This window comes from Cervus elaphus, chromosome 20 (assembly GCF_910594005.1).
Source record: "Cervus elaphus chromosome 20, mCerEla1.1, whole genome shotgun sequence".
Lineage (NCBI taxonomy): Eukaryota > Metazoa > Chordata > Mammalia > Artiodactyla > Cervidae > Cervus > Cervus elaphus.
Window position 1 is genome coordinate 139538598 of NC_057834.1, and position 23746 is coordinate 139562343.

The window sequence follows — 23746 nt, forward strand, 5'->3', positions numbered from 1 at the left end:
ATATATATTTCTAAAGTGTGTTTTTCCAAGAGCTAAGCAAGAGTCAGCAAGCTGTGGCCCTGGGCTGAATCTGGCCCAGGGCTCCTTCTGTAGCTCAAGCGTCATTGGCACAGGTCCACACCCCATGACTGCTTCCTCACCACCACAGCAGGGCTGAGAACCTTTAACACAGCCAGCAGGCCCACCAAGTTGGAAATGTTGGGTCTCCCATCCTATACATGAAATATGGGGCGCCTGCGCCCGCCAGCCTCACAGGGCTGGGCATCCCTGGGGACAGAGTGGGGGAGGGCTGGAGGGCAGAGGCCAGCCCGCTCAGCTCTGTCCTGTTCTCGCTGACTGGACTTTGCCAGATCCTCCCTAGACGCTCGGGGTTCACCACCCCTGTCGACAGGCCTTTACGTGCAGGACAGACATTGATAACGGTTGGGTAACAACGACAACAGCACAGGCAGGGGGTGGAGCTGAGACCCACCCTCCAGGCTCAGCTCCTAGACACCGCGGTGCCCTGCGGTGCCCGGTTATCCAGCACAGGGGCTGCTGGGAAATGCTCTGGGCACTGACCACAGCCAGGGCGGTCCTGGGGCACAGGGCGGCAGGCTGGGTGAGGACTATGGCCTCCCACTCGCTGCTGGTGGCCCCCCCGGCGGCCCTGAGCAAGCCGCTGTCCATCCCCAGCCGGCTGCTGCTGGGGCCAGGCCCCTCCAACCTGACCCCTCGCGTCATGGCAGCCGGGGCTCTGCAGACGCTGGGCCACATGCACCAGGAGGTATACCAGGTAGGTCACCGAGGACTCAGCCTCGGTCCCCGGGCGGCCTCCTCCCGGGGGTGGGAGCAGGGAGGCTGTGAGCCGTGTGTCCACCACCCCCAGATCATGGACGAGATCAAGCAAGGCATCCAGTATGTGTTCCAGACCAGGAATGCCCTCACCCTGGCCATCAGCGGCTCGGGGCACTGCGCCCTGGAGGCCGCCCTGTTCAACCTGCTGGAGCCGGGCGACTCCTTCCTGGTCGGGGTCAGCGGCATCTGGGGGCAGCGGGCCCAGGACATCGCAGAGCGCATCGGTAAGAGGCGGGGCAGGGGGGTGGCTCCTCACTGTGTCCTTCCCCAAGGCCTCCCGCCCCAGCATGAAGCCTGGAAGCACCCAGGTCCGGCTACCAACCTCAGGCCCTCCCCAGGCAGAACCTACCCCCTTCCCCACGCTTCATGCCTCCACCTCCTGCCGGCCTGCTGCCTCCTCCAAGTGGACGTCAGGATGCTCCAGGGGCCCCCATCCCCTGGTCTCTTGGAACTTGGGGTCAGCAGTTTCCTAAGCCCATGGAGGGGCCGGCACTGCAGGGTCTCCGCTGGTCTCAGCCCAAACCTGGGGGACCCCCCAGCTCTCTGAGGTCTCTAGGGGCCAGCCCCGCCTCTGTCACAAGACAAAGTTCCAGAAGCTGCATCTCCTGTAAAATCTCAGAAGCAGTTTCTACAGCCGCAAAATGCTGAGGTAGGGACAGAGTTTGCAGTCCAGAGTAAAATTTTCTGGAGAGAGAGACAAAAGTCGGAGCCCAAGTGTGCTTTGGGTTTAATGATTGATCGTGGTTTGGAAACATCGTGAAGCTCCTGGCTGGTCACCTCCACACGCAGCCGCACTCTGTCCAGGTTAACAGACAACCCCTGACAGCCTGAGGGGGTCTTGGCCCCTCGCCAGGGCCCCTCCAGTCTACACACAGGCTTCAAGGGGACCCTGGGTTGGGCAGGGCACCCTCCTGGCCTGGGGCTCCCCACCTCACCCCACACCCCCGGGCTGGGGCTCTGGGACGGTCCTGGGACTCCCTGCCTCCTGCACATGAGGTTGGGGGTCTGCTGTGCATGGGGTGCGGGGGGATGAGACAGGGAGCAGCACAAGGGCCTGCCTTCCTGGAGCCCCCAGGCCCCAAAGAGGGCAAAGCCCGCTCAGGCCTCCCTCATCCATTCAGTCCTTCATCAAACACTGTGGTGCCTCTGAAGTCACCCTCTGGTGTCAGCCTCTGAAGTCACCCTCTGAAGTCACCCCCCGATGTCACTCTCTGATGTCACCCCCTGATGTCACCCTCTGATGTCTCTCTGAAGTCACCCTCTGATGTCACCCTCCAAAGTAACTTCTGATGTCACCCTCTGATGTCATGCTCTGAAGCCACCTCTGATGTCACCCTCTGATGTCATGCTCTGAAGTCACCTCTGATGTCACTCTCTGAAGTCACCTCTGATGTCACCCTCTGATGTCACCTCCCAAAGTCACCCTCTGATGTCACCCTCTGAAACTCAGCCTTGCACAGATCTGTACTTCCTCTGTGGAGAGGGCTGCAAGGGACAGGGGTGCCCCCGCCTGGCTGGGCTCAGGGAAGGTGGCCAGAGCAGGGGACCAAGAGCTGCGGGACCTGCTCCCATCCGCTCGCCGCAGAGCCTGGATTCACCGAGCACACCCCAACCTCCTCTCCTGGGCAGCAGCTGGGCCGGTGTGGATGGCCCCCACAGGCCCCACCTGCTCAGCACGACCACTGTCCCCAGTGTTGGTCCCCACCTGTGTGTGCGGGGGCGCTCACCACTCACATTGCCCCCAGGAGCCCGCGTGTACCCGATGATCAAGGTGCCTGGAGGCCACTTCACTCTGCAGGAGGTGGAAGAGGTATGGGGGGTGCAATGACCCAGGGAGGGGCTGGTCAGCTGGGCAGGCTTAGGGCAGGGAGGGGGCCTTGGTGGGTCCCCGGGTCTTCTGAGCCCAGCTGCCCAGCCCTGAAAGCTTTCCCACACCTGGGGGCAGGTGGAAGTTTGACCAGGAGGGTCCAGCTCCCCAAGGAAGCTAGGTCAGGACCGAGGTCTTGGCAGGGTGCAGGGGCAGGAGTGAGGGGGGGGAGCGGGCCATGCCCTGAGTCTTGGGGTGCCAGCTCCCTCATTGGGCAGGATCAGCCCAACCAGCCCAGAACCAGGCTGACCTCACGCTGGCCCCGGAAGGATGGGGTGGGGGGGCTGGGGCCACTCTGGCTCAGCCTCAGGAAGAAAGTCCATGTTGTCCTGGAATGAGCCCTCCTCCCAGACCCGAGATGCCTGGCCCTGCCAGCACAGGCGGGGCTGGAGGAGGGTTCGGTTCCCGCTGCCCAGATCTGGCCATCTATGTGGCCATCCCTGGGCAGGAGTGTTCAGGGTCGGTCTCATCCCACCCTCACAGGACAGTCCCCGCTGCCCAGACCTGGCCGTCTATGGGGCCGTCTATGGGGCCGTCTGTGGGCAGGAGTGTCTGGGGCAGGGCTCGTCCCACCCTCACAGGACAGTCCCCGCTGCCCAGATCTGGCCATCTATGTAGCCGTCTGTGGGCAGGAGTGTTCGGGGTCAGTCTCATCCCACCCTCACAGGATAGTCCTCCCTCCCCAGATCTGGCCATCTATGGGGCCGTCTATGGGGCTTTCTGTGGGCGGGAGTGTCAGGGTAGGCCTCATCCCGCCCTCACAGGACAGTCCTCACGTGAGGGGCTGGCAGACGGGGAGGCCCTGCCCCACTGGCTCTGCCTCAGGCTGTCACCTCCTCCCTCAGGCTCTGGCCCGGCACAAGCCAGCTCTCCTGTTCCTGGCCCATGGAGAGTCATCCACCGGCGTGATGCAGCCTCTTGATGGCTATGGGGAGCTCTGTCACAGGTACTCCCTTCCCCACAGCTGAGCCTGTGCCTCAGGTGAGCCAGTGCCCCTCAGGTGAGCCAGTGCCCTCAGGTGAGCCTGGCCCCATAGTTAAGCCTAGGCTCTCAGGTCAACCTGTCCCCTCTGGTCAGCCTGTCCTCATATCTGAGCCTGGTCCCTCAGGTGAGCCTGTCCCTCAGGTGAGCCTGGCCCCTCAGATGAGTGTGTCCCTCAGGTGAGCCTGTGTCCTCAGGTGAGCCTGACCCCTCAGGTGAGCCTGTGTCCTCAGGTGAGCATGTCCCTCAGGTGAGCCTGTGTCCTCAGGTGAGCATGTCCACAGGTGAGCCTGACCCCTCAGGTGAGCCTGGCCCCTCAGGTGAGCCTGTCCCTCAGGTGAGCGTGTCCCTCAGGTGAGCCTGGCCCCTCAGGTGAGCGTGTCCCTCAGGTGAGCATGTCCCTCAGGTGAGCCTGGTCCCTCAGGTGAGCCTGTCCCTCAGGTGAGCCTGGCCCCTCAGATGAGTGTGTCCCTCAGGTGAGCCTGTGTCCTCAGGTGAGCATGTCCCTCAGGTGAGCCTGGCCCCATAGTTAAGCCTAGGCTCTCAGGTGAGCCTGGCCCCTCAGGTGAGCCTGACCCTCAGGTGAGCCTGGCCCCTCAGGTGAGCGTGTCCCTCAGGTGAGCCTGTCCCTCAGGTGAGCGTGTCCCTCAGGTGAGCCTGTGTCCTCAGGTGAGCGGGTCCCTCAGGTGAGCCTGTCCCTCAGGTGAGCGTGTCCCTCAGGTGAGCGTGTCCCTCAGGTGAGCCTGTGTCCTCAGGTGAGCATGTCCACAGGTGAGCCTGGCCTCTCAGGTGAGCATGTCCCTCAGGTGAGCCTGGCCCCTCAGGTGAGCATGTCCCTCAGGTGAGCCTGGCCCCTCAGGTGAGCCTGTGCCCTCAGGTGAGCCTGTCCCTCAGGTGAGCCTGGCCCCTCAGGTGAGCATGTGCCCTCAGGTGAGCCTGGCCCCTCAGGTGAACGTGTCCCTCAGGTGAGCCTGGCCCCTCAGATGAGCATACCCCTCAGGTGAGCCTGACCCCTCAGGTGAGCCTGTGCCCTCAGGTGAGCCTGGCCCCTCAGGTGAGCCTGACCCCTCAGGTGAGCCTGTGCCCTCAGGTGAGCCTGGCCCCTCAGGTGAGCCTGGCCCCTCAGGTGAACATGTCCCTCAGGTGAGCCTGTCCCTCAGGTGAGCGTGTCCCTCAGGTGAGCCTGTGCCCTCAGGTGAGCCTGTCCCTCAGGTGAGCCTGGCCCCTCAGGTGAGCCTGACCCCTCAGGTGAGCCTGTGCCCTCAGGTGAGCCTGTCCCTCAGGTGAGTGTGTCCCTCAAGTGAGCCTGGCCCCTCAGGTGAGCTTGGCCCCTCAGGTGAGCGGGTCCCTCAGGTGAACCTGGCCCCTCAGGTAAGCGTGTCCCTCAGGTGAGCCTGGCCCCTCAGGTGAGCCTGGCCCCTCAGGTGAGCGTGTCCCTCAGGTGAGTGTGTCCCTCAAGTGAGCCTGGCCCTGAGTGTTGGTGCTGGGGTCAGAGCCAAGCCCAGTTCAGATACAGGCTGGGGATTGGGTGGGGTGGCTGGGGTGCTGGCAGACCCCTCCCCACAGGAAGTAACAGGGAGGCCCAGCTCCCTATCCCGCTGGGCCCACCCCAGCCTCTCTCGTGTGGAGTGGGGTTCAGGCTTTCTTGGGGTCCTCCTGGGCCTGGGCAGAGGCTGGGTGGACCCTCCAGTCTGAGAGCAGGATCAGGTGTCCCCAGAGTGCCACCTCCCTCCATGCAGGTTAGGGCTTGATGCCGACCCTGCAGTCTGGGCCCAGGGCCTGCCCACCTTGCCCTGACCCCAGAGCCCCAGAGAAGCCGCCGCCCTCCACTGGCTTCCCCAGGGCCCCCACCCCTCCACAGGGTCCCCTTCCAGGACCAGCATTTCTGCTCTAGACAGTTGACCACAGGATGAAAGGAGAGAAACTCCACCTCCAGGCTGGATCATCCTGGCAGACCTGCTGTCTGTCCTCCAAGGCGGCCACGGGGCCGCTGGGCACAGCCTCAGCCAGGACCACCTGCCCCCTGGAGTCCTGTCCAGGGGGCCGAGCTCACAAGTGTCACCTGGGCTGTGACCCCCAGGGGTCCACAGGGACCTCTTTGTGCCTTTCATCTAGGAAACTGTGGGGTGGAGGAGGGTCAGAGATTCAGCTCAGCCTGTTCCTGGACTCTGTCCTCCGCACGTGCTGGACTTCTGCCTGGTGGGCTGCTGGACAGACAGAGGGCCAGCCTTGAGCTGCCCAGCTCCCCTGACCCCACACAGCTCTGGGGCCTGCAAGCTCAGAGTACCCAGCTGAGCCGCAGGAAGCAGACTGCCCGGCTGGCCCTCTCGAGTACCTGTGGGGGACCCGGGGTCTAGCCCCAGGGGCCTGGCCATCCTGAGCCCCTGTGTGACGTCTCCCCTGCTGGGGGCTGCGCATTGCCCCAGCTCAGGGAGGGCCGCCATCTGAAGCCCTGTCTTGCTCTCTGCTGCCCCCCAGGTACCAGTGCCTGCTCCTGGTGGATTCAGTGGCATCCCTGGGGGGCGCCCCCATCCACATGGACCGGCAGGGTGAGTGCGTGCCCCCCACTCCAGCCATCGGTGGCCTCTGAGGGTCAGAAGTCCTCCCCGCTGTCCCATGCCCCGAGCACGTCCGGCAGTCACACACGGGGCCCAGTCTCCACAGGCCCCGGGGCACGTACCAGCTCCTCCCAGGGCAGGACAGCCTTCATACTGACCACACCCCGTGTCCCTGCTGGGCCGTCGGGCCCGGACAAGCCCAGGGAGAGAGGGAGGGAGAGAGGGACACTGCAGGACAAGCACTTGGAGAGAGTCAGAGCCCTGACGGGGCGGGTGTGGGCAGGGACCTGGGACCCCGTCCAGCGGGCCTCGGTTTCCCATTGGCCCCACCCTCAGAGAGGCGGCGGTGGGGCAGGGCTCGATCCCAGCCCTGGTCCTCTGTCCTCCCAGCTGGCTGCTTGCCCAGGGCCCTCCGCTGCTGCTGCCCGTATTTTAAAATCCCAGGGTGGTGGGGGCACCCCGTGGACGGGCACCTCAGGATGTGAGAGCATCACCTTTCCTCCCCCTCGGCCACCCGCACCGCCTCTGCCTGCACTTTGACCCCAGCCACGGGAGTCTGCCACAGCAAGCAGACACTAGCGGGGGCCCCTGGTTAGCTCAGCCCGCCTGGAACAGTGTCAGTCCTGCAGGCGAGGGGTCTGGTCCCACAGCACGCTCCTCCCTATGTTTGCACAGCTGGATGGTGGGTCCCAGGACCCCCGACGTCTGCTGGACGGGCAGCGTCTGGGCCGAGCAGCCCCCATGACCCCCCAGTGGGCTCGGCCCCTGAGTGTGCACCCCTCCCCCGCAGGCATCGACGTCCTCTACTCGGGCTCCCAGAAGGTCCTGAACGCGCCCCCAGGCACCTCGCTCATCTCCTTCAGCGACAAGGCCAAGTGAGTGAGCCCCGCCGCCCCCACCCAGGACCGGACTGGCAGTGAAGGCCAGCGGCCCCAGCGGGGAGGAAAGGAGGGACAGAACAGGCCCAGTGGGAGGAGAGGCCTGCCGGGGAGCCCAGGGTCTCCCAGCCCGGGGCACTGGGCTCTTCTCAGGCTGTTCTCTAGGCCCCTCCAGTGAACCCCAGCTTCACTTGCTCCCAGGAGAGATAAGGCCTCATCCCTAGGCCTCTAGTCTCAGTCTCCCCTCTCATTTTTTGTGGGTATACTATTTTTAAATTATTTAAATTTAAATCTCACCATTAAACACAGAGCATAAGTATATGGTGACCCATGTTCAGATTTCTGAAACAGAAAAATGGACAGACAGATAACTATGCAATAAACATTGTAGAATGTATTGAACAAATAGAGAAAACTTCAGGGCTGGTATACTTATGTGTCTTATGCATTTGGCATCCGTTTAGCATAGGGACAGGCCAGGCAACTGGGCAGAAAGCCCGTTCAGGACTAAACAGAGGCCCTTGGCTGCTGACAGCGTCTCTCCTTGGCTTCAGGCTTGAGACAGAGGAGTCTGACTCACGTATTGGTGTTGTTTAGTCACTAAGATTTGTCCGACTCTTTGTGACCCCATGGACTGCAGAACACACCAGGCATCCCTGTCCATCACCAACTCCTGGAGTTTACTCAACCTCATGTCCATCGAGTCAGTGATGCCATCCAACCATCTCATCCTCTGTCGCCCCCTTCTCCTCCTGCCTTCCATCTTTCCCAGCATCAGGATCTTTTCCAAGGAGACTGCTCTTCCCATCAGGTGGCCAAAGTATTGGAGCTTCAGCATCATTCCTTCCAATAATTTTCAGGGTTGATTTCCTTTAGTACTCACTGGTTTGATCTCCCTGCAGTCCAAGGGACTCAGAGTCTTCCCCAGCACCACAGTTGGAAAGCATCAATCCTTACGGGAAGACCCTTGCATTCAGGAGGAACAGTAGCAAAGGACAGACATCAAGGAAGGAGCTCTTGCAGACTGGGCCTGCGGGGCGGGCCTGCAATGGGCGGACTGCCTGGAGCTTGGCGTGTGGCCGCTCCAGTCCTGGGCCTGTAGGTTAGAACAGCAGTCTGGAAACATGACTACTGCAGTCTTCAGATTTCCCCAGTTTTCCAAACAAGTTTCCCAGATGCTTTCCTCAAACTGGGTCCCCTCCGCAGTCTTTCTGTGTTTGAACTCACCATCCAGCAGACCTTCCCATCTTTTCTCTCGGACCTGAGAATAGTGTAGGGCGACTCCGTGGGAGGAGACAGGGAAGGGGGTGCCAGCCGGGTCCTGAGGGACAGGCTCACAACCCCGGGCAGAGGCACAGGCTGGACCCCCGGGGGTCTGAACGCAGACAATGGGGCCTGAGCACCCCCGCCCGGGCTCACTTCTGAAAACCAAGGGGCACTGTTGCTGGTTCTTTCTCCCCAGAAGTAAGATCTATGCTCGTAAGACCAAGCCCGTCTCTTTCTACCTGGACATCAAGTGGCTGGCCAACTTCTGGGGCTGTGATGACAAGCCCAGGACGTGAGTGAGGGGATGGGGGTGCAAGGACTGACGGGGGGGATCCCCCACCTTCGTTCCCCCCACCCTGGCCAGAGCCACAGGCTCTCCAGTGCCAGGCCTGAAATACCCTCCAGGAACTGTGCCCTGCCTGCCCAGTAGCTCAGCGAGGCACCGGGCTCTAGGCAGGACCCAGTGCCCGGCCTCCACTACCATCCACCTGCCCCGGCGGCCCGGCCGCTGCCCCTGCCTGGAGCCCTGCCCCCACCCCGATCTGCCTGTCCTTCGGGTTCCGAGTCCATAACCCCTAAACTGGACCCTGCTCCCCTGGGAGGGGGCTGGGGGAGAGCAAGTCACTGCCCGAGTGCGCCCACTGACCCGGGCCCCTCTGTGCCCCAGGTACCACCACACCACCCCGGTTGTCAGCCTGTACAGCCTGAGGGAGAGCCTGGCCCACCTGGCGGAGCAGGTGCGGGGGGCGGGGGGCAGTCGGGGAGCCTGGAGCTGGGTCCCTCAGGGCGAGCCTGGGGAGCCCCGGAGCCCCCACCCGGGGTTCCCTCAGCCTGGGGAGGCTTGCTGGAGAGAGACTGGGCTGGGGCGGGAGGGCTCTGGGCGGGGCTAGGGGCTAGCTGCGGACCGAGGGGGGCCTGGGGGCAGACACAGCGAGGGGACAGGTGTGGCCACGTTCCCGCCCTCTGACTCCCAGTAAAGCACACACAAGGGCAGGCAGAGGGGAGGCAGCCTGCGAGCAGAGAGGCCGGGTGGAAGGAGAGAGGGCGGACCCGAGGGAAGTCTGGGGAGTGAGACCCCCTCCAGGAGCCCCGCTGTGCCCGCAGCTCCCAGGGAGGGCAGGAGCCGCACGGGTCAGCAGCTGTGACGCCCCCAGGGCGGCGCCCGTGACCAGGGCAGTGTCCGTACTCTTGGGACCCAAGAGGCCCAGAAACACACCGGGACAGCCCCCAGTGGCCAGCCCAGCAGCCAGCAGAGGCCTGCAGTGCTGCACCAACCACGTCTGCCCTGTGTCTACTCAGGTCACCACTGCCCTGGGCCGGGCTAGGCTCAGGCTGGGCCGTGGGCAAGGCTGTCCCAGCCTCGGGCTGGCGTGTGTGGCCGGAGAGGCTGGGGCTGCACACTCGGCAGGGGGGTCTCCAGAGCGGGGCCCCGGCTGTGAGCTCTGGAAGCAGGGGATGCTGGGCCCCCAGAACAGGGCCTGTGGGGTCAGGGGCTGGGAGGGCACTGTCTGCACCTGGCCAGCTCCCCGCCTCTGGCTGGGTGCACACCCCCTCCCAGGGGCCTGGAGGACCCAACCACCGGCTGGGGCCCAGGCTATTTCCCCTCCAGACTATTCCCACTTCCCCCGAGGGGCCCAGGCCCGGCCCTTGGAAAGAGTCAGGGCCTTAAACCTGCGGCTCAAGGGGGCTCCCAAAGGGTTCAGTGTCCAGGACAGGAGAGGAGAGCCTCCCCAGGGGAGCAGGCCAGAGCTCCCCTGCTGTGCATGCCAGCCAGCTTCTCCCACTCCAGCCCCGAGGAGGGAACCCACCCACCCCCCAGCCTGCACTCTCTCCCTCAGGGCCTGGAGAACAGCTGGCGGCAGCACCGCGAGGCCTCCGAGTACCTGCACGCGTGTCTGCAGGGGCTGGGCCTGCAGCTGTTCGTGAAGGACCCGGTGAGGAGGGCAGGGCAGGGGCGGGGGCAGGGGGCAGAGCGCAGGGGGCAGGGGTGGGGAGCGGGAGGCAAGGGAAGGGGGCAGGGGCAGAGGGCAGGAGCAGGGGTGGGAGCAGGGGGTCAGAGGGCAGGGGTCAGGTGGTGGGGGCAGGGGGTGAGGACAGAAGGCAGGGGCAGGGGGCAGGGGGCAGGTGGTGGGGGCAGGGGGTGAGGGCAGAGGGCAGGGGGCAGGGGTCGGAGCAGGGGGTCAGAGGGCAGGGGGCAGGGGGCAGGTGGGGGGGGCAGGGAGTCAGAGGGCAGGGGGCAAGGGGCAGGAGGCGAGGGGAGGGGGCAGAGCGCAGGGGGCAGGGGTCAGAGTGCAGGGGGCAGGGGTGGGGAGCGGGAGGCAAGGGAAGGGGGCAGGGGCAGAAGGCAGGAGCAGGGGTGGGAGCAGGGGGTCAGAGGGCAGGGGGCAAGGGGCAGGAGGTGGGGGCAGGGGGCAGCAAGTGCGGATGGAGAGAAGGGAGAGCTCCTGTCCAGCCCCCATCTGGATATGTGGGTCCGGGGTGGGGGCAGTCATGTTCATGGTCACGGCTTTCTGGCCTCTGGATCTCAGGACACTTAACTGGGTGCCCCTGCTCCCCCCAAAGCCTCCTGCCTGGAGTCGTGGGTGATCTCTGAGCCAGAAGATGCCCGTTGGCCCTCAGAGCCCCGGCCAGACACCAGCCTGGAAGGGGTTAGGGGTGGGGTATGCTGGGTGAGCCAGACACTCCGAGCTTCAGTGTGTGACCTGCCAGAGAGCGGACACAGGGCGGGGGGCAGGGGTCCCTGGAGGCTGGAAGCCCCACCCTGAGCACCAGCCGCGGGCGTGGCTGCTGGGAGGGTGGAGACCCCGCTCTATGGGCCCTTTCTCCCACCCCCATGCTCGACCCTCCCTGCCACCCCTCTGGAGGCCGGGCGGGGGTCTCCCTGCGATCTGTCAGGAGGTGGCCGAGCCCCATGCATCCTGCAGGCGCTCCGACTGCCCACCATCACCAGTGTGGTGGTCCCCATGGGCTATGACTGGAGGGACATTGTCAAGTACATCATGGACCACCACGACATCGAGATTGCCGGCGGCCTTGGGCCCTCGGCGGGGAAGGTAAGGGCCCTGCGGCCATGAGCGCTCCAGGCCCAGGCCTAGGCCAGTGGTAGCAGGAAGGGGACACCTTTCTCTCAACGGGGGAGTGACTCAGCCAAGTGCACCCCGGCCCCTCCTCCCGCACTGGGGGATGCCAGCCGGCTCTGCGCTGACCTCGGGGCTGGCAGCCAGGCCCCGCCAGAGGTGACCTCCTCCCCCGGCCCTGCCCCAGGTGCTGCGGATCGGCCTGCTGGGCTGCAACGCCACGCGGGAGAACGTGGGCCGGGTGACCCGGGCCCTGCGGGAGGCCCTGCAGTGCTGCCCCCGCAACAAGCTGTGACGGGCTGCCTGCCCCTCGTCCACCCTGGGAGCGGGCGTGTGGCCCCGGGGTGAACAGACTCTGCAGGGGGCACCGGCCAGCAGCTGCCCTGCCCAGGCATCTGCCCCACCCCAGGCGGCCCGTCACCTCCACTGGTGGAACGTCCTGGGTGTGGCCGCATGGACCCTCAGCACCTCTCCTTGAGCTGTTGCCCCCATAGGTCCCTGGCCTCCTATGAAGGTTCAATAAAGGCTTCATCAGTCTTCACTGTGTGGAGTGGATCCCTGCTCCCTGACTGCACCTGAGCTGGGGGTTTGAATTCAGGGAGCAGAACCTTGCCGGAAGGATCCGGGCTGGAGGACGGGTTGTGTGGGCTGGTCAGCGGCCTGGGGTCCCTGTCACTGTACAGTCTGGGTCTAGATCTTGAACCTGCAGACACCTCCTCTCCCACCACACCCACAGAGGCCCCGCGGCCCACGGAGTCATAGGCTAGGGCTCCGAGGGCCCAGGAGCACACAGCCAGGACTCGGGCCCTGAGGAGCCCCGGGCACACCGCAGACATGCAGGCGCTGAGAGCCGGGGAGGGCCCGGCCCTGGGCCGCTCTGCACTCACATGTGCAGCAGACAGGGGCCAGGACTGCAGCCCCCTCCCCTGTGGCCTGGCACCCCCGACCCCCTGTCCCTAGCCCCTGCCCCTCCCTGGAGTGTGCCTGGGTCTGGCTCCCTCATCTGTCCTTCCTGGGAAGGGTCCGTCCAGGCCCGACCAGAGTGTGCTGCCGGCGGTCATGGCCACGTCCACATGTCCCGGTCCTCACTGGGTCTAAGAGTCTCCAGAGGCAGGCTTCAGGGTCCCGCTGTTGAGATGGGCACTCATCCTGCGGCAGCCCCGAGTCTTGGGGAGGGCTGGCATGGGCCTGGCTCCGCCCCTGTGGCTCACCAGGTGGGGACAGGGCACCGCGGTGGGCACTGGGGTGGGGCCCTGAGCCAACCCAAGGCCTGTGGGCCCGGGTGCTCTCAGCTACCATGGGAGCTGGTGCCAACAGGCTGATCCAGACCCTGCCCCAGGGCGGCTGCGGTCAGCACAGGGGCTCAGAGGCCAGAGGGCCTGAAACCCCAGAGCTCAAATCCTCTTTCTTCCCGGGGGTCTTTCACAGTCTGTGCTGTTCGGCTCCTCCCCGGGAAAGTCCTGTCCACTCAGAGGTCCTGAAGACCTCTTCCCGGGTTTTCTTTCAGAAGCCCTGTGGCATCAAGTTCTCTGTTGAGGTTCTGACCCCCTCTCGGTGATCCTGTGCATGGAGTGGGGAAGGGGTCAAGGTCCACTTTTATCCAGGGGACACCCAGTCGTTACGATGTTTGCTGGGCAGACTTCCCTTCCTGTGTGGTTGGCGCGCCCCCTTTGCCAACTGACCAGAGGTGGAGGTCTACCTCTGTGCCTGTGCATTAATGAGCTTCTCTCTCCTTGTGTCCTCACCACACTGTCTTCAGCACGTCAGCTTTGTCATAAGGCTTGAAATCAAATACATTTTAGAGTCAGCTTGTCTGTTTCCTAAGAATAGCTTATTGGAATTTTGGTAGGAATTGTAGTAAATCTATGTATCTATTGAAGCTGAACCTCCAATACTTTGGCCACCTGATGTGAAGAGCTGACTTATTGGAAAAGATCCTGATGCTGGGAAAGATTGAAAGTGGGAGGAGAAGGGGATGACAGGGGATGAGATGGTTGGATGGCATGACTGACTCGATGGACATGAGTTTGAGTAAAGTCCAGACGTTGGTGATGGACAGGGAGGCCTGTTGTGCTGCAGTCCATGGGGTCACAGAGAGTCGGACATGACTGAGCGACTGAACAACAAAAAAAGTACCAAGATGAATGGAAACCAATAAAAAACTACAAATTCCCATTCATGAACATTAACGTAGGTCTCTAAAAATTATACTTAGTTTTCAGTGCAGAGGGCTTGCCGTATTTTGCTCAGTGTCACTTCTCCGCCCTTCGGAGTGAGGGTGACTAGCAGCATGCACAGAACTGCCAGCCCATGCCCCCAGGTGTATTCGCGGGACGCCTCCCATACAGTGAACCCACATGACTTCCTACAAGTCGTCCCGACGATGAAGCTCCATCAGGCTTATGTCGGGACACAAGCAGGGGGTGAGTGCCAGTCTGGGGCCATGCCGTGCGATGCTGGTGCCTCTCCCACGTGACCGCAAGCTGCTGTGAGCTCCCTCCCTCGTGGGGTTGGAAAGGGGGCAGTCCCTGCTGGGCAGGCACCGCGACCCCCAAGGCCGTGCCGTCTGCCCCACTGAAGGGAGCCACAGTGCAGCACCCGGGTGGCTGCGTGTGGCCTGGCTCTGTTTATGTAATTCCCTGCTGTTCACCGTGATCCAACGGAGATTTTTATTTTTTTATTTATCTTTAGACCCCTTTTCAGAGCAGTTTTAGGTTCGCAGAAAAAGGGAGAGGAAGGTGCAGAGGTTTCCCAAACGCCCCCTGCCCCACAGGTATGCGGCACCCTCAATCTCAGCCTCTCATTTTGACCTCTGAGCTGAGGTCACCCTTCTCTGACTGTGGCGCTAAGTCCTGACACTGGCCTTTGGTACGTTCTGCCGGACTCTTGGCTCTGGGCCTGGGTGGTTATAACGTCTTCCCCTTGGCCTTTCCTGCTGCTGTAGCTCTTTCTCCTGCTGAGTGCAGCCCCCCGCATCCACCCCAACATCAGAGAAATGACACAGGGTGGGCCTGGCCACTGTGCCCCTTACGAGTCAGGCTGGACAAAGCTAATACCTTCTGCAGCTGCCGCCTCACAGCACGGCGCAAGGTGTGCCTGGGTGCATTCCGTGTCCCCTCCCATTAGTGTCAGCTCAGGCCACGGGTCCAATGGCCTCCCGAGAGGCCCATGCATCCCCTCCGCAGCGTGCGTGTGACCACTTTCCGGAGGAGGTCCAGGGAGGTGCCTGCCACACGGACTCACTGGGGTTTGCAGCCACCTTCTCAGGACCCGGGGCGTGGACTGTGGCTCAGAACTCAGGAGCCACGCCACTTCCAGGCAGAGTGAAGACTGCAGAACGTCTGCTGGCCAGGGCACACAGAGGGTGGGAGCCCTGTGGGGTGAGGGACTACGGGCCGCCGGCAGTGCGCTGACGGGAGAACAGAGGTGGAAACAGCCGAGGGCCGAGACGGGCGGGGACGGGGGCGCCACCTGTCGGGAGAAGCCCCCGCACACAGCAGGGGTGCCTCTGCCACGGTGCTGCTGGCGGGGGGCTGCGGGTGGCTCCCTCATGAACTAGCAGGTGAGGACTGGGGGCGGGCCGGGGTGGATCACAGGGACAGAGAAGGATGTCTGAACACAGCTTCTCCACTTTATGTGTCCAGAAAGCAGGCGGTCCCAGCCCCACTGGACACATCAGAGGCCCCGCCACCTGGAGCAGCACACGACGCAGGTGCGGATAAGCTCCTGGCCCCCCGAGGCCTCCCAGCTCTCGGTCTTGATGACGTCACCCAGAGCGCACAGCACCTTCACCCCGGGGCCTCCGAGACCCACTGTCCAGCACACTCAGACCCCTCGGGGCTGACCCTGGACAGGCGCAGGTGGGCCCTGGGGACAAAGGCCCTCCACCCCCAAATCCACTCCAGGTGAAGCCCGTTCCCTCCTCCAAACGTTCCCAGAGCCTCCGTGGGTGGTGCAGCCCAGCAGAGGGCAGTGAGCCGGTGCCCAGCTCAGCCATCCTCAGCACCCAGAGTCTTGGTCTTCAGGAAGACGCTCTGCATGGCCGAGACCCGCTGCTCGTCCTGGATGTTGAAGGCCTGGAACTGCGGGTGGAGCGGGACAGCAGGGTCATGGGCCGTCGGGGGTCCGTCGAGCGCTCCCTGGTCTCCAGCCTCCTCCCTCTGGGTCTTCACCTGTGCAGTCCTCCCTGAGGGTGGACACACCTGGGGCCCCCTCTCCCGGGCCCTTCCCTGGACAGGCCTGACACAGGGAAGCCCCCCCGGGGTGCTGGCTGAGAGCTCGGCGTGCACTGCCCCGCCCCCCACGCACCCTGGAAGGAGCCTGTGTGGGCTCTCAAGGGGGGTGAGAACTGGCCTTGGGGGACAGGAGCCAGAGGGGCTCTGTGGGGCGGGGGCAGGGAGACTAGCAGAGCCAGTGGAGCCTGGGGGCTCAAGGAGGGACGTGGGCATGGCCAAGGGACCCCCGAGCCCAGGGGAGCAGCAGGAAGCTGTCCCCAGGAGGCCCGGGGCAGCCGCACTCCATCACCAGGAGTGGAGCCCGGGGGCAGGTGGGCTCTGAGCACTAGTCCGGTGTGGGTTTGTGGGCGGTTCGGGGGCGCCGGGGGCAGGCCCAGACGGCCTGGTTCCCAGAGATGGGCCCTTGGCCCTTGAGGTCCCTGGCGGCTGGGGGCATTCACGGCTTCTCTGAGCCCAACAGATGCCCCCGCTGCACTGCCCCAGCGAGGACTGGCCTGCCCCACCTTCCTCAGCTCCTGACCGGGGCTCACACAGCAGGGCTCCGTCCTCACCCACCGTGACCCCACACCTGCCGGGTCCCCCAGCCTCTGCGCCCACCTTGTCCAGCAGGACGTCGAAGTAGGCAGTGGCCCAGTAGGCGGGCTCGCTGGCGGGCAGCTGCAGGAGCGCCCGGAGCCCGCTGCCCACGCGTGGCGGGGGGCTGCGGCCCAGGTGGGTGGCGTGGATGCGCAGGGCGGCCTCGGGCTGGCTGGCGAAGCGCTCGACACGCTGGTAGAGGGCGCCCAGGTCCAGGCCCGCGTCCTGCAGCAGGTTCCGCTCGGGGTGCAGGAAGTGCGGCAGGTTCCTGGTGGCCAGGCAGCAGAGCAGCACCACCAGCAGGCGGTACACGGCGCCCTGGAGCTCCGCCCAGTCCTCCGGCACGGGGAAGAGCGTGGCAGCCCACAGCAGCACCGTCTGCGGGGCACCGGGTCAGCCCAGCCAGGGGAGGCCCGGCCCACCACGCCTCCCCGGGCGTCCCAGCGGCCCCCACCCTGACGCCCCTCTTCTCCCTGGGGTCAAGCTCAGGGCGTTCTGAGGCTCCCACCATCCTCTGGGCCTTTCCCACGTGCCCCGTCCTGCACGAACTCCTACTGATGCCCCGCAGCCCTACACAAAGTGCCCTGCCCGGTGACATCATCCCCGCCCTCTATGTGAGTCCAGGATGCCTGGATCCATCTCAAAGCCACCAGAATAGACTTATCTGCCCCCACCCAGCACTTCCTCCTCCCCCACCCCGAGCCCCGGCCAGGGGCCCTTCCTGTCGCTTGGCACCCCCTGCCGCACACCCCCTCTTGCTCACTGAGCCAGAGTGTGAGACCCCAAAGGACCCCCTCAGAAGCCAGCAGCCCCTTTGGGGAGAGGGGCATGGAGGCCTGGGGTGGGGGGCAAGTGGGTCACAGTGGGGCTCACAGTAACCTTCCCGCCAGGTACCTCCCCAAGCCCCACCCCAGGCGGGGAGCAGCGCCCCCCCCAACTGCTGGCCCTCAGAGGAGACCCCAGGCCCCCAGCCCAGCCACTCCCCCTTCACACAGGTCCAGGAGAGGCCACGCGGGGACCACAAACCTTCAAGTGGCCGAAGGTCAGGCCGGGGCTCCGGCCGCCGTCCCGCCAGCTCTCATGGTTGACACGGTCGAGGATGGAGAGGCTGTCTAGGCGGTGGCCCCGGAGGGAGCCCAGCGCCCCCAGCAGCCTGGTGAGCAGGTAGTCAGTGGAGACCCTGGAGCCCGACAGACATACCGCGGGCAGTCAGCACCAGGGCCGCTCAGGTGTCCAGGCACGTGCCTGCCCAGCCTGTCCTCAGAAAGGATGGCCCCCCGCCTCTGTGGCCGTCTGAGCCCCATGGGATGGCACAGGCCACACAGGGGCTGGCCTGGTGCTCACGGCCCACACCTGCACTTTTCAGGAACCACTCCTGATGGGCCCTCAGGGGCGGAAAGTCCCATTCCCAGGTAGAAGCTCAGGCCCAGAATGTGGGGGGCAGCTGGGTGCCCCCAGGCACATCCAGGCCTCTTCGTGTGGGCAGGCAGATACCACCGTGACCCACCGGGGGTGAAGCAGCAGCTCTGGGTGGGCGGGCAGGGGCCGGGTGAAGCTCCCAGGCCGGGCAGGTGGCGTCTCCCCTACAGGTGCCATATGGGAAGCCCAGACCCCTGGCTGCTGCACACACAGAATCTGGCCCTGCGGCAACGCCCACAGTGTGGGCATCACATGCCAGAGGCACTCGCTGAGTGGACTGGAAAGGTGGAAACCGGTGTCTTGTGAGCCCCCCCTCCCTGGGGGGTCTCCATGCTGGACGGTCACCGGCCCGCACGCCCTGATCTGTGGTGGGTATGTCACAGGACAGGCCATGTCCCCATTTACTCGTGAAAAGTGACTCTGCCCAGCTCAGCAATTCTCTTCCCTCTATGGGCAGGGGTCAGCCTGGACGCAGCCCCTGCTCTGGGCAAGGTGGCTCAGCTGGGGAGGCCTGGGGGGTGCTCATGGGCTCTCCGCTGGGACTCCCTCGGGGCAGAGAACCACAGAAGGGCATGACCAACCTGATGATCGTCATCCACGTCCAAGCATCAGCTGGACTGTGAGAGTGAGCCCTGCTTACGCAGCCACGCCTCGTTCCTACAAGTGTCCCCAGCCCCAGGAGCTGGGGTGAGTCACCCGGGCAGAGCATGGTGACCCTGCACTCCAGGCGCCGGGTCAGGTCAGGACGGGGCCCAGTCCCCAGCCCTGGGTTTGAGGGGAGCTCAGCCTCGGCCCCGTGCCCCCTGCCCCCCACAGACACCAAGGCGGCCCCCCTTCCCTGCAGGACGGGCCGCCCTTCCTGAGCACAGGCTCCTGGGAGGGACCCGGGACCCGAGGCGGGGCTGCGGGGGCTCCAGGGCCAGTGGGAGGGCCTGCAGGCGAACAGCCCAGGTGGGAGCTGTCCCCTCCCTCACGGTGGGGGATGCGCGTCTGGGAAGGGCAGAGCCCAGGGCCAATGCCTCTCCTCCGACACTGACCGCCCTCCCGCGAGGGCCCTCCCAGCTGCCCTGAGGCCCAGATCAGTCCCCTGGCCCTCGCCACTGTCCCACCTGAAGGGAAGGCGCCGGGGGGGTGGTGGAGGAGGCCGCCCAGGACAGCCCCCCAGAGTTCCGAGTCCCCCCTTGGTTCCTGACAGCAATTTCTCCCCAGGGGGACAGAGGACGCCTCCCCGTTCCCTAGCGCCGAGAGGCGAGGAGCCGGCAGTGGGGGGCAAGCAGTCTGGTGGGATTCCCGCAACCCCAATGGCAGCACTGTTCAGGAGCCCGGGGCAGAGGCGGAGGGTACCCCCGCAGGCCCCTCTGCCCGGAGTCGGGGGACAGAGAGGTGACGGGCCGCCCCTCCCGCCGGCTCCCTGGGGCCCTGCACACCCGGAGCGCGTCCTACCTCCAGAGCTCCGCGCTGGCCGGCACCAGGGCCGCCTTCTGGCGGACGATCCCTCGCAGGGCACCCTCAGGGAACCCCGGCACCAGCCGGGCCCCCTCCAGGGTGGGCACCCTGAGCCTCTTCCGCACCACGGGCACCACGTTGAAGCAGAGTGTCCTCCAGCCACTGGACACCCGCAGGGACAGGCCGAGCTGCTCCTCCCTCAGGCTGTCCACGCTCAGGGAGCCTGCAATGGGCCACCTGCTAAGCCAGCCCCTCTCCCGGGACGGCCTCCGAACCCCAACCCCTGCGCCTCGGGCGGTGCCTCTAGCGAGGTACACTGACTCCGTGAGGGGGCCTTGACCCAGTGAGACCTGCTCACGGAACAAACGTCGGGATCTGCTCCCTGAAAAGCCCACAGGAGGATGCCGGGGGGTGGATGTCTAGTCCAGGGGTGCCCCCAGTGAAACCAGGCTATGGACCCCGTTACCCTGTGACCTGGGACCTCAGCCTCCAGAACACGGAGGAAATGAGCTTCTGTTGCTCAGGCCGCCAAGTCCCTGGGGTCTGGAGGAGATTCCTAACCCTTGGCTTGAAGAGGCTGATTTTAAGGCTGTGCCCCACGCCCCAGGACACACAGTGCACCCCCAGTCCCTGGTTGTCTCAGTACCCCTTTCCTGGACCCATGGGCCCCTAACCCCGGGCTGGCGGGTCATAGCAGCCCCTCTGCTGGGGACACCCTGGGTTGCTGGAGGTCGGGTCCCACCCTCCCCACAGCCTGGAGACCCTGCGGGTCCTCTGGAGGGTGGGGCGGCCTCTGTGGTGTTCCAGCTCCAGACCCCGAGGGAAGGGGCCTGGCTGTGGCTGGATGTCCCCTGATCAGGCCCTCCTGCTCCCCACTTCCCACCCCCGTGCCCCTATGTGACCCGAGAGCGCCCTCCAGGCTCCACCTGTGACCCATCCAGAAAGGGCCAGGCCCTGGGTGAGTGCCCAGTGGCCCTGCAGCCTGGGTGGTGAGGAGCTGGCTGGGCGCAGGCTCAGCCAGGAGGAGGCCCTGGACCCCACCGGACACACAGGTCGGGCACCAGAGCCCGCCTCCTTCTGCACATTCTACCTGACCTGCTTCCCATGGCCCCTCCCCCCCAGACCCCAAGGGGCCCAGCCTGGCACCCACGGCCCTGGAAAGTGCCACGGACCACCAGGAGGGGACGTTCCATGGTGTCCCTTCCCCCAAACACACACACAACTCGGAGAGAGCAGACGCTCTCAGGGCAGTGGGACGGGCTCTGTGTGCGGCCTGGGTGAGGAGAGGCCTCCCCTGCCCTCCCAGCGCTGCCCAGAGAGGGTGCCAGGCCAGAGGCCAGGGGCCGGCCCGCTGGGGCCCGGAGGGTGGGTCATCAGGTCCCAAAGGGAGTCCCCAGCACGTGCCCTGGAGGACGGTCTCAGCGCTGGTGAGCCCAGGAGCCCCCCAGGAGCCGGATGCGTGGCACCTTACACTCTGCACCACCCTCCCTGGGCCCTCCACAGCCCCCCGGGGTTCAGTGGGGAGCCTGCGTGCCCCTCACCCCCGTACGAAGACCCCTCCCCCACAACCTCCAGCAGGGCAGCTCTTGGGCCACCTTCTGGGACCCCGCCCAGAGCAGGTCCTAGCCCTGCCCCAGGGCCAATCCGTCCCCTGCAGGGCCCGTCTCCCCACCAGGTGAGCGGGGAAGGGGCCCAGGGACCCCCAGGCCATCCCATTCAGCGTGGTTGGAGGCCCCTATAGTGCAGACACCTGGGCAGTTTCACTTCCTCATCTGCCTTTGTTCACAGAAAGGTGGCTTGGAAGGCAGCCAGCCACACCCACCGTCCCTGGCACTCCCCACCTTGGCCCGGCCCGTCTCACCGGTTCCCAGGGTGGGGGCGGCCTGAACCCCTGCACCTGGGCTGCCGCTTCCCTTTTAAGGCAAGTGTCAGAAGCAACGCCTGGAATTTCCCGCAGCAGGAAGCACGGGTGGGGAGGAGGGGCCTGGCCACTGGGCCCCGCGGGACGGAGGAAGAAGGCAAGAGCCCTGCCCAGCTGCCGGCGGTCACTGCGAGGCTCAGAGGGGACCGGACAAGACGCAGGCAGGGCTGAGCTCAGGAGCGCCGGCCCAGAGGGGCGCGTCTGCCATCAGCCTGCAGCAGGCCTGCGGGGGCCAGGTGGGCAGCCTCCCCTTCACATCAGCTTGCAGACAGACACCTGGCTGCCCCAGAACCTGCAGGACCTGAGCCTGGATGTACGGTCAGACCTGAGCTCCGTAAGCTGGGTGCCCAGGGCAGGTCAGCACCCCTCGGGTGGGCTGCTGTCCCACTCGCTGATGTGGGGACAAGAGGACTCCAGGTGACAGCCACAGTGCCTCATGCCTGTCCCCTCCCGGGGAAGCCGCACCCCCTGTCTTGTTTCCCAGGCCCTGCCCCTCGGCCCTGACCCCCTGGAGGATGCACTTCATCACCCAGGGACCCGCCGTGCTGGGCTGTCCTTCCCGTGCCCTTGAGGTCCAGGCAGCCCCTGCTGGAAGGGGGCCCACAACTTCTGGGCCTGTCAGGAGTGCTGCCCACGGCCCCCATCCATCAGATCACATCACCGGGGCAACCAGGAAGACGCTGAGGCCAGAGCCAGTTCACTGGAAAGTTTCCCCACAGAACCTGCCCAGGGCCAGCTAGTAACTGAGCGGTACATAGATACAGGCCTATGCACACCAGCACGCACAGCCCCTCACGTGTGCACACACATGCACTCACGATCCCGCAGTCCCACACTTACACACACGCACACATGCTCACACATGCATGCACTTAGACACCCACATTTGTGCTCAAACGTGCACTCATGATCCTACAGTTTCACACTTACACACACACATGTGTTCACACATGCACTCACCATCGTGCTATCCCATGCTTACACACATGTATTCACACATGTGCTCACAATCCTGCTGTCCCACACATACACATGCACTCACGATCCTAGTACATACACGTGTGTTTACACATGCACTCAGGGGCCTGCCATCCCTCACTTACACACACACACACGTGTTCGCACACATGCCCTCAGACCCCACAGTCCCACACTCACACACACACACCCTGAACAGTGCGTGCAGCGCGATCACCCGCACCTGGTGAGATGAGGTGGTGGTGCTTGCAGTACACGACGGCCGCCACCAGCCGGTCCTTGAGGACCCGCAGGACCTTGCCGGGCACGATGTGGCCACAGCACTCGGCGCTGCCCTCCAGGGAGGCCTCGAAGACGTCGTCTGCCTTCCAGCACTCCAGGCCGGCCGCTTCCCGGGGGAGGCCCAGGCGGCAGCACCCCAGGCCGCCCCCCGCCTCGGCGGCCCCCACCTCCTCAATCACCAGGGCCTCGGCGTCCACCCACAGGGGCACCTCCACGTCCAGCGGGCCCTCCGAGGAGCGCAGGGCGAACTGGAAGGCCTCCAGGTCCCGGGAGTAGTCCACGAGGAAGCGGGGGTCCAGGGCGTGCACCCGCCCCAGCAGGGTGAGAACCACGTCCTCGGCGCGCTGGTGCTCCTGTGCCCGGGACGCTGCCCGCGAGCGCAGGGCCTGCAGGTAGTGGTGCCACAGGGGCACCTGCACGGCCATGGCTGCGGGCACGGCCCGCAGAACGGGCTGAGAGGAGGCGCCTGCTGCACGCGGCCGGCTCCCACCAGCGACTGGCGGGCGGGCGGGCGGGGTGCAGCGGCTAAATAGCCGAATGGCGCCCTGGCTTTGAAGTGAGGGTGAGTCAACCATCAGCAATTAGGAATGTCGCGGGTGGGCGGGGCCTGGCTTCCCTCCCGCCACCGCGGCTCCACGGCTCAGGCCCAAGGGCGTCCAGGCTCCGGACTTTGCCCCTCTGGGCCCGGCCCCCACCACCCCGTGCTGTCCTGTCCCGGGCGCCCCCTTTCCACCCTTACATCCATCGCGGCAGCCACAGGGGCTCTGCGGGCCTCCCCACAGAACCGGGTGGGACATGGGCCATCCCCGCTCTCGGATGAGAGGTGAGCAGGCCGACGGCTGCGCCAGACCCTTCAGTGGGAGCTGTCCACTGCAGCGGCCACCTCCCAGCAGCCTCTCTCTGAGGGCCAGGCCGCGAGGCTGTGTTTCCATGGCAACCCGCACACCACCCCCCTCAGGCACCTGTGCCCGAGTAAAGCAGGGAGCCAAAACCCGCTGCCTCCTCCCCCTGCAGGGCACGTGTCCAGCCCCGGCACCCAGCCCCAGGCCCTCGGACCCCCGAGGGCCCCACCTCCCACCTGCCTGCCCTTCGGCCTGAGAGGAGCCATCACCCCCAGGGCCTGGTGCTGGACCAAGCCCGGTTCTGGAGGGTGTCTCCCTGGGCCTGCCTGGCCAGCCTAGGTAGCCTCACCCTGCCGCCCCCTCCAGCACAGTCCAGCCCCGCCTGCTGCTTCACAAATCCCAACCAGCATCGGGACCTGCCCTGCCCACCCCGGACCCCGCCAGGCTGGCCCTGCACCTGAGTTCAGCCGCCGCAACATCTGCAAACAGTGAACATGGGGCCCACACCTGGCCAAGCATCTGGAGACACTGTCCCTGCAGCGCTCCAGGGGAGCCCCCGGCCCGCCCGGAGACACACAGGGAA

General features: G+C 65.2%; 2 protein-coding genes across 2 annotated transcripts; one reads left to right on the plus strand and one right to left on the minus strand.

Moving 5' to 3' along the window:
* The first annotated feature begins 380 nt into the window (after positions 1–380).
* On the plus strand, positions 381–12001 carry AGXT (alanine--glyoxylate and serine--pyruvate aminotransferase). Its single transcript, XM_043877061.1, has 11 exons — positions 381–775; positions 869–1061; positions 2583–2647; positions 3550–3650; positions 6164–6234; positions 7034–7118; positions 8584–8679; positions 9055–9124; positions 10226–10321; positions 11312–11440; positions 11652–12001. Exons 1-11 carry the CDS (start codon positions 545–547, stop codon positions 11757–11759), a joined length of 1245 nt encoding a protein of 414 aa, XP_043732996.1. The 5' UTR covers positions 381–544; the 3' UTR covers positions 11760–12001.
* Positions 12002–15077: 3076 nt separating this feature from the next.
* Positions 15078–22911, minus strand: MAB21L4 (mab-21 like 4). Its single transcript, XM_043878694.1, has 5 exons — positions 22263–22911; positions 19138–19363; positions 17302–17455; positions 16297–16653; positions 15078–15546 (listed from the first exon to the last, which is right to left on the minus strand). The coding sequence occupies exons 1-5, from the start codon at positions 22894–22896 to the stop codon at positions 15454–15456; spliced, it is 1464 nt and encodes a 487-aa protein (XP_043734629.1). The 5' UTR covers positions 22897–22911; the 3' UTR covers positions 15078–15453.
* Positions 22912–23746: the final 835 nt, after the last annotated feature.

Excerpts from the sequence above, each read along its gene's own strand:
- AGXT (XM_043877061.1), top strand. The coding sequence starts at position 545 with ATGCTCTGGGCACTGACCACAGCCAGGGCGGTCCTGGGGCACAGGGCG. Across the intron at positions 2,648-3,549 it reads CTCTGCAGGAGGTGGAAGAG|GCTCTGGCCCGGCACAAGCC; the intron begins GTATGGGGGGTG and ends CTCCTCCCTCAG. Across the intron at positions 11,441-11,651 it reads TTGGGCCCTCGGCGGGGAAG|GTGCTGCGGATCGGCCTGCT; the intron begins GTAAGGGCCCTG and ends GCCCTGCCCCAG.
- MAB21L4 (XM_043878694.1), bottom strand. The coding sequence starts at position 22,896 with ATGGTTGACTCACCCTCACTTCAAAGCCAGGGCGCCATTCGGCTATTT. Across the intron at positions 16,654-17,301 it reads TGACCTTCGGCCACTTGAAG|ACGGTGCTGCTGTGGGCTGC; the intron begins GTTTGTGGTCCC and ends GGTGCCCCGCAG. Across the intron at positions 15,547-16,296 it reads TCGACGTCCTGCTGGACAAG|TTCCAGGCCTTCAACATCCA; the intron begins GTGGGCGCAGAG and ends CTCCACCCGCAG.